This window comes from Equus quagga, chromosome 13 (assembly GCF_021613505.1).
Source record: "Equus quagga isolate Etosha38 chromosome 13, UCLA_HA_Equagga_1.0, whole genome shotgun sequence".
Taxonomy (NCBI): domain Eukaryota; kingdom Metazoa; phylum Chordata; class Mammalia; order Perissodactyla; family Equidae; genus Equus; species Equus quagga.
The window spans coordinates 75,624,029-75,637,568 of record NC_060279.1 but is presented as its reverse complement, the minus strand read 5'-3'; the positions used below and the strand labels follow the sequence as shown (position 1 = coordinate 75,637,568).

The window sequence follows — 13,540 nt, the reverse complement described above, 5'->3', positions numbered from 1 at the left end:
CTGCCTGTCACCAAGGCCTTGGCCTTCAACTCCAGGAAGAGAAGATGCTTTGTGACCCCCATACCCGATGCAAAAAGGGCCAGCACGTGGGTCACTTAACTTCAGGAAATTTCTTGAACCTACTGTTTCCTGGACCTAATGCTTTAAAATGTATATACAGCTCTCCGGGACCTCAGAGCTTAATAGCTGATAAAAATACCCCCTGTGAATAAACAAAGCTATCGATTGTTCCGTGGAGTGGCAAAATACCAAAAAGGAGAGCTGGAGGGTTCGTGCTGGTCGCGTTGGAGAAAACCCTTTGCAGAGTCAATAACCAGGCACCATGTGAGTTCAAGTCAGCAGGGCAGGAAGGAGGCCAGCTGAAGTAGTAAGGGAGATATCTGGGGTTTAAAAATTATCTCAAAGAACCCTTAGGGAGACTGGTAATGACCCGCGCTCACGTCGGCTGCTAATAGTTACTGACCGCTGACCCGCATCGGGGAGCGTGTCAGCCTGACACAGGTCTCGGCTGGGTTAATCTTCACAGGAGCCCCCTGAGGTGGAAATGAACGTTCCCCTTTGATAGATGAGGAAACTGAGGCTCGGTGAGGCCAATCCCCTCCTCAAAGTCACACCCTGGGAGAGGCAGGGCGGGGACGTGAAACCCAGGGCCCCCTGACTTCCCACACACGCCCCTCACTCCCCCGGCCAGGCACTGTTCTGAGCACTTTGCCTCTATGAAGCCATTTAATTCTTACAACCACCCTGTGGGCACTATCGTTCCCCATTTGACAGAGGAGGAAACACAGAGAGGCTGGGCAGCTTGCTTCACTTTGTGAATGATAGGCCCCGGGCTCAAACCCAGGCTAGTGCCCAGCCCACGGCACTGACCAACTGACCCCACGGATGTGTGTCCTCTGATTGGCGGCCCAGCATCTGGACCCAGCCCTGGACCTGGGGGCTCCCCCACCTTGGGAGGCAGAGAAGTGGACAATGTCTGACTGGCTTCCCCAGCCGTTCCCACGGGTGGGCTTTGGCCACTGGACAATGGTTCCTCTAATGGGACCCACACGCCCCAGACATGGAGTCGGACCCTGAACGCTGGTGCAGGGAGGAGCAGATGGGGAGGAAGCCATTCTGGCACTAAGGGGCAGCAGAGACCCTGAGAGCCAGCGCCGTCTCTGCTCACCCTGGTCCCTGCCCCACCTGGAGACCGACAGCCGGGGGCAGAGGGGTTTTCCAGCCATCCCTCTGGCCCCCGTCCCTCTGGCCCTGACTCTGCTTCGACGACTGGCTAAGAATGTTATAAACACAGGTCCTGGGGTTGGCTCCCAGCCTCTTTGCCTCTCTCCACGCCTCCACGCCCAGGCGCCCAGGCCACCCTTTTAGCAGCATGCTACTGATAAATAAATGGCTCGGTAGATAACCTGTGATTAATCCTTTATCACTAAAGCCTTTGAACAATTCTTAAGCATTCTTGGAAGGAATGATAAAACAGATTACTCTCCACAGATCCCTCTGAACTTAACGTCACCCTTTCCTGAGAACCCAGGATTATCTGGGAGAGCCCCTGTATTGTTCTGTGAGGTTGGGGCACCCTGACACCCACAAAGCTTGGGGAAACAGCTTGCCCCATACCCAACATCTCCCCACGGGGCTACTGCAAGAGATTGTGCTACGTTTTATGTCTTTATTGTTCTGTTTCCCTCCTCGTTATTAAAGTCTGATATTGTTTCTTTCTGACATCAGTGTAGCCGCTTCTAGAAGGAACTCTTGCCTCCTTCCTCAGCCCCACCCTGGCTTAATTCGCTGCTGTAGTCTGCTGTAAACTAGGAAAATCACGTAACCAAAATTTGTCAGGCTTATACTTAAAATGAGAATAAAAAAATCTGTGAAATACGATTTGAGGGGCTTTGCGCTTAAAATGAGCTTGTTTGCTAACTTCCTGACTTGCTTGTGTGCGTGTCTGTGCGTGGATGGGTGTGAGCAGGGGAACGCCTGCCTCCATAAGCTCAGGGTCTGCACGCCCGCCGAGCGGGCTCGGGGCCCTCACCTCCGTGAGCCGGATGTCTGCGGGGATGCGGTCTCCGACGGAGAGAGACACGATGTCTCCGGGAACCAGGTCTCTGGCGAGCAGGTGCTGGAGCCTCCCTTCTCGGATGCTGCAGTGGAAACGCCAAAAAGCAAGAGCGCCCCGTTGACACCCATTTTTACACACTCGGGGAAATCTGAGCAAAGATAATAGAAGCACACTTTCTCTTTCGGTTATGGACAAACACTTGTGCCTTTTGGGTTTTATTATTTTTTAAATTCACGCATCCTAAAAGACTTTTGGGAAAGTGTGTGGCTTCTGGCGGACCCTGGGCCTCATCCGAAAAATGGGACTACTGCAGTTTATGCTGTCTGGAAACGAAGCTGGGCCACGTGGCCTCCAGAAGCTTCTGCAGGTCTAAGTCAGCGGCTCTAAAGCTCCTTCAATGGAGCTGGCAGCTGGCGGCACTTCTGTCGTCAGAGAACACACCACTCTGGTGCACAGGGACCATCTGGAGAATTCGGGGACTTTCTGATGACCTTAGAATCAAACCCACAGGCCCTGCAAAGGCCCTCTAGCCCGGGCTGCCTCCTCCCCCACCTCCTGCCGCTCCCCCACCCTCACACTGTCCAGCCGTTGAACACACCCAGATCTTTCTAGTCTCAAGGTCTTTGCCGACCTTAATCCTGGCGCAGACATTCCCCTCTTCCTTGTTAACAGAATTTGATCCTGTTCAGGTCTTCACCCTTCTCCCCACATGTGTGCTCCAGGGGGTGGGTCATGATAGGCTGAGACTATCATGGTGAACGCAGCCCCTGCCCATGACTGGCTTAGGCACAGGCACATTCTGCAATCCTGGCCTGGGAGACATGAGTGGACACTTGCTGGGGGCTCCTGAGAAAGGTTTCCTCACTCTGTAAACACACATACACACACGGATGGCCTCTCTTTCTGTTGGACCTTTTCATGTCTGGCTGTGATGCCTGGAGCTGTGGCAGCCATCTTGGGAACAGGAGGGGAGCCAGCCAGAGAACAAAGCCAATAAGCTGGGGATGGGAGAGTAAAGAAATAAAAGGAACAAGTCCTCGATGCCATCTTAAATTAACTAACCCCTTTGTCCCTCTACCTTAGATCCTTTGCCATGAGATAACACAATTTCCTTGTGGTTTGTGCAGCTGAATTTTCTGTTCCTCGTAGCCAAGAGCACCTATGAGATAGACACCTACTGTTTTCTCAGCTCTTCCCATGGCTGGCTCCGTCTCTTTCTCAGGCCTCAACTTAAACGTCAGCTTCTCCTTAAGCAGCAGACCAGGGCAGCCTGATCACCAGCTGTGGAAAGCTGTTTCCACTCCTCCATCAGTCAATATAGCATCTCTGGGAGGTTTCTGTTTGTTTTGACTTTCATGTGGCTTTGAGATTTCTGGGTCTTTCGACTTTAACGCACGTGCCGCACTCCAAAATCGTCTCGTTCCTTCACTTTATTACCTGACTGCCCTGGTGGAAATGTGAGCACCCGAAGGCCAAGGCCTTCCCATCTTGCTCACAGGTGTAACCCCGGCCCTATTGCTCCCGGCATGCCGTAGGTGCTCAAGAAATATTTTACGACTGCATGAAGGATGGAGGGGTGCAGGAAGGGGCTGTGCAAAAGGCGTTTCTCCCACTTTGTAAGACAGGTCTCAGAGCCTCAGAGGGTGCGGCCGTACGTCTCCAACGCTATTTCAACTCTACCAGGCTGCCTGCCACCACTGTTCTTGAAAAGAAACTCGCCTTTTACAAGTGACTTCTGGGGACATCAGTGATGCACACTACTCTCCCGAAAGGCCACGACTTGGTATGTAAACTTACGATCAGATCATCAAACCACGTAAACCATGTGTGCTTTCGTTTGCTCCTACGATTACCTAGCATCACACGCCTGGATTTCTGACGGCCTTGTTTGCCCAGATGTCCTTACTGCCTCCAACGAACCTTCTAGAATTGACTCATCCTCTCTCAGGCTTCCACACTGTCCTCTTTTTGTCTCTATTTTGTTATTCATTATTCTCTGCCTTGTGTTATATACACACACATGCGCGCGCACACACACACACACACAACTTGCTGCCGATTCCTTGAGAGGCAGGACTCCCTCTCACTATATCTTTCTATCCCCCAGCCCTGAGGCTCACTGGTGCCATATTTACCCAAATATATGCGCAGCTTCTTCCCCAAGAATTATCCTCCAGAAAATAGTTACCGTACGTTTAGTTCCCTCCAGAGCACCTCCACTCATGGGACCCTCTCCTGACTTTCTTTGGAGCAGCAGGGCATCTTTGAGAAAGACACGTGACCCTGAAATGAACTCAACCAACCCTAGGAGGGGCGAGGGCAAAGATTTTGGCCTTTTCTGAAATCATTTCATTTTCACAAGGAGAATAAACGTATGACTTACTGGTATATTAAAAATTAAATCAAGAAAAAGCCGGGCCTAACCCATCATCCCTTCTGTGCCTGTGGCTTCCTGCTCCAATGGCAGCAGCCCTCGCAGACGCCCGAAGCCCGAGCGGTCCCATCTGGCAGCCGCTAGCCCACGCGGCTACTTACATTCAAATTAAATAAAAAATGAATTCAGTCCCTGTCACCCCAGGCACCTTTGAAGACCTCAGTAGCCATATGTGACTAGCGATGCCAGACTGGACTGCGTAGATTACAGAACATTCCAGAAAGTTCTATGGCACAGCACTGCGCCAAGCAGAAATGCCTGTGAGGTGTCGGCAGACATTTTTGCCTTTTCTTTTTGCTTTTTAAACGTCTTTGGTGAGGGCTGCGTGATAACAAACAGCCACACGGGAATGTCAGGTAGGAAGGAGGCTGGTGGGCTGCTGCTCAAATGCCTGGAGCTCATCCTCCCTGGTCCCACCTCCACCCCAGCGTTCTGGTGCCTCGGCTTGTTAAAGCCCCGCATCTCACCCTCAGCTGAATCCACCCTTGGGGAGGCCAGGGGAACCTCTGCACCCTCTCCCGAGGAACAGTGCACGCAGGTTTGCACGCTGTATCCCAGGTTTCATGGGCCACCCTCTTCCCAAGCCATTCCTGCCAGCTGTGGCCCCCAGGCGAGGCACCCTGATTAGACACTAATGACAGAATTGAGGCCCAGAGAGGTCGAGTGACATGCCCGGGGACACACAGTCATCCATGGCCAGGGCGGAGACCAGCTCTCCTAACCCCGGGAAGACCTGGTTTTCCCAGATCACACTACAAAGGACACAAATCTCGCCAAGCTCACAAGCCCGCCAGCGACGCCAGTGAACCAAAGCCCCAGGGGGTCTCCGACTTACCAGTGACATTCGGGGGGAACCAGCTTGGTCAGCTCTTCCAGAGACTTCTCCGACCTGTACTCCTGGCAGGAAGCACATGGAACATGCAGTTCAAGGGTGGGAACCCCACAGAGCTCCCGCCATGCCCGGGTCACCCCAGCGGGGACCTCAGGAAATACACACCTGGATGAAGGCCACGGTCACCACGATCAGCACGGCCTGCGGGGCAAAGGGAGGCACGTTAGCACCCAGCTGCCCAGCGAGCGAGTGAGGGGACCCACGGGAGGCGAGGAGAGGGAATCGTTTTTCAAAACATATTCCGTTTCTTCTTGCCAAGTAAGTGCACTGTGCAGAAATTTAGAAAACAGACAAGCCAAAAGGAGAGCAGAAAAATCACCCCAAATTCTACCACCTAGAGGTTCACATTTTGGGGTGCCCTTCTAGATTTTTCTACATAGACACTCTAACAACACAGGATAATAAAATACAGATATATTCTTTTATAAACTGCCTTTTCCACCCAACAACATGCTGTAAACATCATTCCACATCACGAGATGTGGGTCTAACCTCAGCCTTTTAAACAGAGGCAGCGCGTCCCATCACATGGAATGGGCCTGGTTTGTACTGTAAGGAGCACAGGACAGACGGACGGAGGCAGGAGTGACAGCCATCCAGAGGTTCCAGGAGAAGCCAGATATAAAAGGTCACACAGCGTATGATTCCATTTATACAAAATACCCAGAACGGGCAAACCCACCAGACAGAGAGGGATCGGCGGATGCCAGGGGGCAGGGGGAGCGACTGTTTAATGGATACGGGGCTTCCCTTTAGGGTGATGAAAATATTTTGGAACTAGATTTGTGAATGTACTAAATGCCACTGAATTGATCACTTTAAAATGGCCACTTTCTTATGTGCTTTTCACCTAAATAAGAAAAATGTTTTTAAAGAAAGGTGCTCCGCGGTTCTCTCTGGGTAAAGGATTACCAGCGATTCTTCTTTGTCGTCCACACACGGCCAGGACCGAGTGGAGGGCTAGTGTCTCCAAGAGAGCGTCAGCCACATAAACCAGGACCCCCCCACGTGGGGATGCAGAAGCAGGAGGATTTGCTTTCCTTTCTTCTGCTGCCGTCTTTTCTATTTTTTTCCTCTACAGCCAAACTCTTTTTTCCTCGCACAACAAGAAGAAGCAGAGACTCAGTGGGCCCCTTGACGGCAGGTCTGGGAGCCAGGTGCTGTCCACACGCGCCATCCCGCGCACTCACCAAGGCGATGCTGATGGCGTCCTCGTACTCCTTCGTGAGGATGCTCACCAGGGCGGAGGCCAGTAGCAGCATGATCAGCGGGTTCTTAAACTGAAAGACAGAAACAGGCCACTAGGTTCTTTCCTAACCTCACAAAGATGGGCGACCCAGCTTCTGACCGCACGGCAGTGTCAGCTCTTCCTCAAGGCCAGGCGGCCAGGCCCATGCTGCAGTGACCCGAGGGGAGGGGAGGAGGGCCACTGCCATCCAGCGGTTCTCATCCACCTGAAATCCCACTGCTGCAGTTTCCCTGACACTGCCCCTGTCCGGACACTGGTCCTGGTCCTGCTGTTGAATTCTTGGTCTCACCTAGCCACATCTCCATGAGGCTCCAGGTCACAAGCTGTCCCCTCTGGTAGGATGCCAGCCCTGGTCCAGCACAGCTAAGGGTCCCCTCCCGCCACACCAGTCCCCCAATCCTCTGTGTCCCAATCACACCCATCTGCTCCTGTAACTGCCTCTGGGGGCTCCGGAGATGTCCCTCTTGAGAACAGGTGCTCCAGAAACTTCCCCAAAGGATTTCTACTTTATCATTCTATGTATCTGCCTCCTCGTTTCACACATACATTTCGATTGTTACAGACAACTGAAAGGAAGCATAAACACAAACACATAAAAACAGGATCAGAGACAGTAGGCCAAAGATCAGGATCAGGGTGAGAGTTAAAATATCAACAAGCAGGTCATGGGTGTCTAAAATGGGGCTGCACATTTGGCCCAGAGCTTCCCAGCAGCCAAGGCAAAAGGGGAAATGTGATCAGATGTGTGATTTATGCTGTCCACAAAAAGCAGCCCATCAGAGACATCACGCCAGTATGATGCGAGAAGGGATTTAAGGCCTCCCACCCCAGAAATGCTGTACTTTATCTTCTCTGTATGAGAGACAGGGCGCTTTGTGGTCGGCTCACCAGCAGCCCTGAGTTAGCCACACCATCTGTTTTGAATCATCAAGACTGAGCAGCTCAAAGACATTTCACCTTCTTAGCTCCACCTCCACCGTTCCCTCACTGAGAAACCTCGAGCAAGCCTGTAACTTCAGCAAGCCTCTGCTTTCTCTCGGCCGATGTGTGGACCGGAGGTGACAATGACAGTAAAATCACCTGCCCAGTGGCGGGCATACAGTGGATGCTCAAGACATGGTGGCCACAGGTACCACCAGACTGATTACGGAAGGCACTAGATAAACATCAGGCGACAGGGGGAACTGTGGCCGCCCACGTTCCAGAAAATTGTCCCTCTATCAGGGCTTTCGGTCCCACAGCTGGCCCTTGGGGTCATCACACCTTCAGCAAGAATCGCCCCCCAAAGCCAGCTGGCCTGCTGAGCCTGGGGCTCAGGTCTGAGACACACTGGGAGTCAACTCGGGGAGGCCCTCAGGGGAGCTCCCCACGAAACTGGAACCGCATCGAAGGTCCCGGGTGGGACCTTAATCAGGTAGCAAGAGGCTTCTCCGTAAGCATCACGTCTCCAATATGTAGATAAACCATCTGTGAGTTTTGTGGACCTCATAAACTGTTCCACGGGCATGGATTCACGGATCAGAAAAAGGGCTGAGATTAAAGCAAGTGAAGGGACACACCACCCAAAAGTGAAAGTGGGCTGTGTTTAGACCCCGAGGATAACAAATCAGCTGTAAAGAGGCGTCTTTGAGGCACGTGGGGAACACCGGCTCTGGACCAGGCACTGGGGATGTTAATGAAGCGTTAATGGTATTAGCGGGATAATAATACTGTTGTTATGGCTAAAAAAAAAGAAAAAGAAAAATGTCCTCCCATGGTAGAGATACGTACCCAAGTATGGATGGTAAAATGATTCTGCATCTAGAATTTGTTTTAAAATGTTGTAGAGAAAGAAAGGGGCTAACAAATGTCAAAATGGGTTGGTAACTATTGCAGCTAGATGATGGCTACGTGGGGGTCATTCTGTTATTCTACTTATGCATAGTTTTGCAATTTTCTCCAATAAAATATGAAAAGAAACCTTTTGGTGAGAGAAGTCCCAGTTTTGGTTCTGAAAGCACTGGAAAGTGCTGGGTGGGTGGGGGGCAGCCTGCAGAGGGAGGGGTTGCCGAGAGTCCTTGGGCTGGACGCAGAGCTGGCCACCTGGCAGAGCTCACAGTCACAGTCAAACAAACCACCCGCCCCAAGGAGGACTCGCCCTTTCCTCGGAAATCCAGGGAGGACAAAGAGCCAGAGAAGAAGGAAAGGTGAGCGCGGAAAAGCTCGGCTCACAGAGCACGTCAGGGGCCTGGGGCTGCTGTAACACGTGAGCACAACGTGGGGGGCTGAAAACAGCGGAGACTTATTCTCCAACAGTTCCAGGGGCCAGAAGTCTGAAGCCCAGGCATCAGAGGGCCATGATGTCTCTGGAGCTGCTGGAGAGGATCCTTCCTGCCTCTTCCAGCTCCCAGTGTGGCTGCCACCCTTGGCTCGTAGACGCATCCGTCCAGTCTCGGCCTCTGTGGTCACAGGGCCTTCTCCTCTCTGTGTGTGTCTCTGAGTCTCTTCCCTTCTTATAAGGACCCCAGTCATTGGATTTAGGGCCCACGTGAATCCACTATGACCTCAGCTTAACTAATCACATCTACAAAGACCTTATTTCCAAACAAGGTCATCTTCTAACATTCCAGGTGGACATGAATTTTGGGGGGACACTATGCACCCTAGTACCAAGAGGAAGAACCCCTCAGTCCAGGGGAGTTAAGAACAAGATTTTACTTCAGCCCTGAGCCTGTCACAGACTTCCCATCCAGTTGGATGGAAGTGAGAAGCAGGGGGTGATGCACGAACAGGCAGTGAATGCCCACAATGCACCGGGCTCTGGCACCTCCTGATGCCCATCAGCCTCATGCGCACCAGGCCCTCCCACCTCAGGCCCCTGCATGCCTTCCCCTATGGTGCCCTGCGTCCAGAGCCCTGCATGGCTCCCCTCCTCACGTCCTGCAGCTCCCTGCTCAGACCCCGCCTCCTCTGAGCAGGGGTCAATGGCTCCCTGCCCACCAGCCCTCCTCAGCCGCCCCCTGCTGTCGCTTCCTAACTCCTCGTCCTGACTCTTCTCCCCACCACAGCCACGGGGTGCTGTGGTACATGCAGGCTGTCTGTCTGTCTCCCTGAAAGCAGAAATTGGTTTGGCTGCCGGTCTATGCACAGGGCCTAGATCAGGGATTTATCTGGAATGAATGAAGGAAGGAAAGAATGAACAAAGGAAGCAGTGAAGCCCCACGCTTAGGTGGGGCATCCGAGGTGTGGTGGGGCTGGAGCTCCTGCTCAAGGTCGCACAGCACAGTGGAGAACAGCACGGGGTCCGTCCTGCCCCAGCTGTGTGTCCTCCTGCCCAGGTCACATTGATGATGCCTCCGGGCTCCCTGCCCCCACCTCTCCCGCCCCTGGCTGGGCAGCTCCCTCGTCCCTGCGGGCTGCACCCACTGGAGCCTCTGGGAGCGATGGGCTGTTTCTGGACAAGGGACCCTCCAGCCATGGGCTCAGGGTCAGCTCAGGGGAACGGAGTCCTGGCCGGGGCCGCCCTGAGAGCTGGTCTCTAGCCAGGCCCGGACCAACTCCCTCCTCCACCCCCAATTCCAGTCCTAAAGTCTCCTCTCACCTCCGTCCTGAGGCTGGACCTGAGCAGCTCTCCAGGCCGACACTGATATCACCCACCCCCTGCCGCCAACTCCTGGAGACAGTGCCAAGCACCTGTCCTGTCCCATCCCCAAGGGAGCTGCCGAGAGACACAGCAGACAGGCGAGGGAGCCACTGAGAAGAAGCCACACGCGGCACCACTGCACCTCTGGCCACAGATGATCAGACCCCTCCCGGCACGCGGGGCCCCTTCTATGCCCCGGTTGTGAAGGGAGACAGGCAGAGGGGGTTGTCGAAACCTTGCTGTGCGGGAACTGGGGATACACTGGCGATGTTTCCTACAATAAAAACAGCCAGCCTTTCTGGAGCACCCACTGTGTCCCACGCCCTGTGCTAACTGCTCCTCCTGTATCATTTCGGGGGCCCCTCCTCCCCCAGGGCACAGGCACTGCTACATAGTCCTGTGACAAACGAGCAACCTGAGGCTCTGAAAGAAACGGAAGTGCCCAGGGATTCCTGCAGCCCAGCTCAGCTCCGAAACCTGTGCTCTTAACTGCCGTGGTCCCATAGGACCACCCGGTAGACTCGCAATTGCAGGGGGGCAACCTTTACTAAGCAGTTAATTCGTGCTAAGCTTCCCTCTTCTTACGTAAAACTCAGAACAGTAGGTATTCATTAGTCCCATTTTCTAGACAGGGAAAACTAAGGCTCAAGGAGGATCAATAACTTGCTCAAAGTCACAAGGCTGGAAAGTGGGATTTGAACCCGGGCAGCATGACTCTAATCTCCCTTTGCCTCATGATTCTGGGCAGCATGGCCTGTTGGTGAGTCTCCTGAGATAGAGAAGAAGGGCTGCCTTGTGAAGCGGTGAGTTCCCCGTCACTGGAGGAGAGACAGGAGAAGCACACACCCAGCAGGGAGCAGGTGCTGCACAAATGTAAAGAATTGATAAGTGAGTGCAGACGGACTTTCTGTACGTGTCAAGGGCAGGCAAACAGGCCGCTGGGCACTGCCTTCCAATCCTGCAAGGATTTCCACAGATGGATCCCTGAAGCGACAAAGTTAAGATGAATTAAGCAGGAGCCCCACTCTTAGAAATGGAAGAGTTTTCATTTCTGGAGAGGCCTTGGCTGGTGGCTGGAGGAGAGCCCTTGGTGTGAGGTTTTGGCAGGGCAGAGGTGGGAAGGGGGACAGCCAGGGGAATGGGTGAGCAGGTCCTAGTGGGAGGGACAGCCAGGGCAGAACCGGCTGGGGCCGGGCTGCAGGAGGAGAATGTCCCCACAGCCTGCATCAGCCTCCTTCCCTGAACTCCGACTTCTAGGAGGCTCTGTTGCCTCTTTCCAACACTGGGGTTCCAGGAAGTTTCTGGGTTGGCCAGAGCCACCTGCTTACCCAGAAGCCTATTGTTGAGCCAAAAGGCATCAATAAATGACATCCCCAGTGCTGAGAATGGACCAGTGAGCAGGGTGGGGACTGGAGGAGAGTGGAGGTTGAGGATGCTGCAAGGAGGGCTGTGATTGGTCTCTGAACTGACCAATCAACAAAGCCTTAAGCGCTGAGCCAATAGGAAGGCAGCTGAAGCCTGGGGCGCGAGGGAGCCAGAGATGGAGAGCAAGGTGTGAGGGATGGGAGAGGGGGTGCAGAAGGCCAGGGAAGGGAAACTGAGGCAGTCTGAATGGCTTCAGGTACCTGGGGTATTCTGCCTGTTAACGGGGGCTTTCTGAACTGGTCGTGGGTGGGTGGTGGGGGTGTTGACTTCTAGACGGGAACTTGCAGCCACGTCTATTTCAAATTTTTCTTTCCTCTTCCAACGTCTTCCAGGCGTTTGACTTGTGTGCCATCCATTCAGCACCATGCTGGCCCGGACGGCAGCGGCTAAGGAGGGCAGGGGCTCCGGAGCCAGCTGTGGCGTCCCTCTCCAGCCCTGCCGCTTACTGCTATGTGACTTTGGGCTCCGGTTTGGCAGATAAACTACAGGACATCCAGTTAAATTTCAATTTCAGATCCACAAGGAACTTTTAAAAAATATAAGTAGGTCCCATGCAACATTTGAGACCTACTTATACCAAAAAATTCTTCCTTGCTTATCCAGCTGAAATTCAAATTGAACAGGGCATCGCGTATCTTCGTTTGCTGTATCTGACAACCCTACGCAGCCAGGGGAAATACTGCAACTTCTCTGTACTTCACGCCCTCCTCTCAAAACGGGGACTGGGAGGAAGATTAAGTAAGTTAAGGCTGACTTTACTTACGCCGTTAGCAGGGTGCCTGGCACATGGTAAACCCTGCTTGAATGTAACAACTGTTACTCATGCCCATGGCTGCCTGGGTAGTTAGTGATCTACTCAGGCCGTCCCTCCTGCTGGCTTAGAGCAGCCCAAATGAGGAGGAGCCTTCTTTATCTTTATAGCGCAGCCACCCCACGCCCTGGGACAGTCCAAGGACACCCTCTATCAATATTTAAAGAATGAATGGCTGCCCCACCCTCTCCGGCTTAGACTAGTTAATGAAAGAAATGACACCTACGGTCCTACCTGATCGAGATATTTCTTCCATGCGGGTTCGCTGTTGTCAGCGACAAACTCGTTCCAGCCGTGGACCAGCCTGCGCTGCGTCACCGAGAACTCCGACAGCCCGTTCTGTAAGTCCACCTGGAAGGAGGGAGATGATCGGGCACAAACTCACCGACGGGCCAGGGAGGACCGAGGGGCCCAAGTCACAGAGTGCCCACTCAGCCACCTTCACGATGGATGAGGAAAATGGGCTGGCCACAAAAGAGAGGGGACCGGTTCAAAGACCCTAAGCAGATGGGGCAGAGAGAGAAGGAAAACCCACAGTCCCACCGCTGCATTCTTTTTCAACTAGACCACATTTCTGCCCTACAATTACAGCAGAGGAGACAACCTTGGGCCTCAGTTTCAACCAGTGCCACTGTAGTACGAAATTCTGGAAATGCAGAAGCACATATTTTCTCTTTTCATTAAAAAAAAAAAACAAAAAAAAAAACCCAGGACTTGGGAAGGTAAAGGGTGCAGCTGCTATAGAAAACAGTGTGTAAATTCCTCAAAAAATGAAAGAATTACCACAGGATCCAGCAATTCCACTTCTGGGTGTCTATCTACCGAAAAAATTAGGAGTGGATCTCAGAGAGAGATTTGCACACAAGGGTTCACAGCAGCATTATTCTCAATAGTCAGAAGGTGGAAGCAGCCCAAGTGTCCGTCGATGGATGAATGAGCCAGTCACAAAAAGACAAGTACTCTATGATTCCGCTGATTTGAGGTACTCAGAGTAGCCAGATTTTCAGAGGCGGAGAACAGAAGGGCGGGCCCAGGGGCTGGAGGAAGG

General features: G+C 53.0%; 1 protein-coding gene across 3 annotated transcripts in view; it reads right to left on the bottom strand.

Moving 5' to 3' along the window:
- The window catches only part of ATP2C2 (ATPase secretory pathway Ca2+ transporting 2), a 77,400-nt gene that overhangs the window by 40,330 nt on the left and 23,530 nt on the right, over window positions 1–13,540 (bottom strand). For all 3 annotated transcript variants that reach the window (XM_046683542.1, XM_046683543.1, XM_046683544.1), the window contains exons 3-7: window positions 12,727–12,843; window positions 6,576–6,665; window positions 5,491–5,526; window positions 5,329–5,390; window positions 2,033–2,141 (exon numbers count right to left, since the gene is read on the bottom strand). In XM_046683542.1, the coding sequence (XP_046539498.1) occupies window positions 2,033–2,141; window positions 5,329–5,390; window positions 5,491–5,526; window positions 6,576–6,665; window positions 12,727–12,843 (414 nt within the window). The remainder of the gene's footprint in view (window positions 1–2,032; window positions 2,142–5,328; window positions 5,391–5,490; window positions 5,527–6,575; window positions 6,666–12,726; window positions 12,844–13,540) is intronic.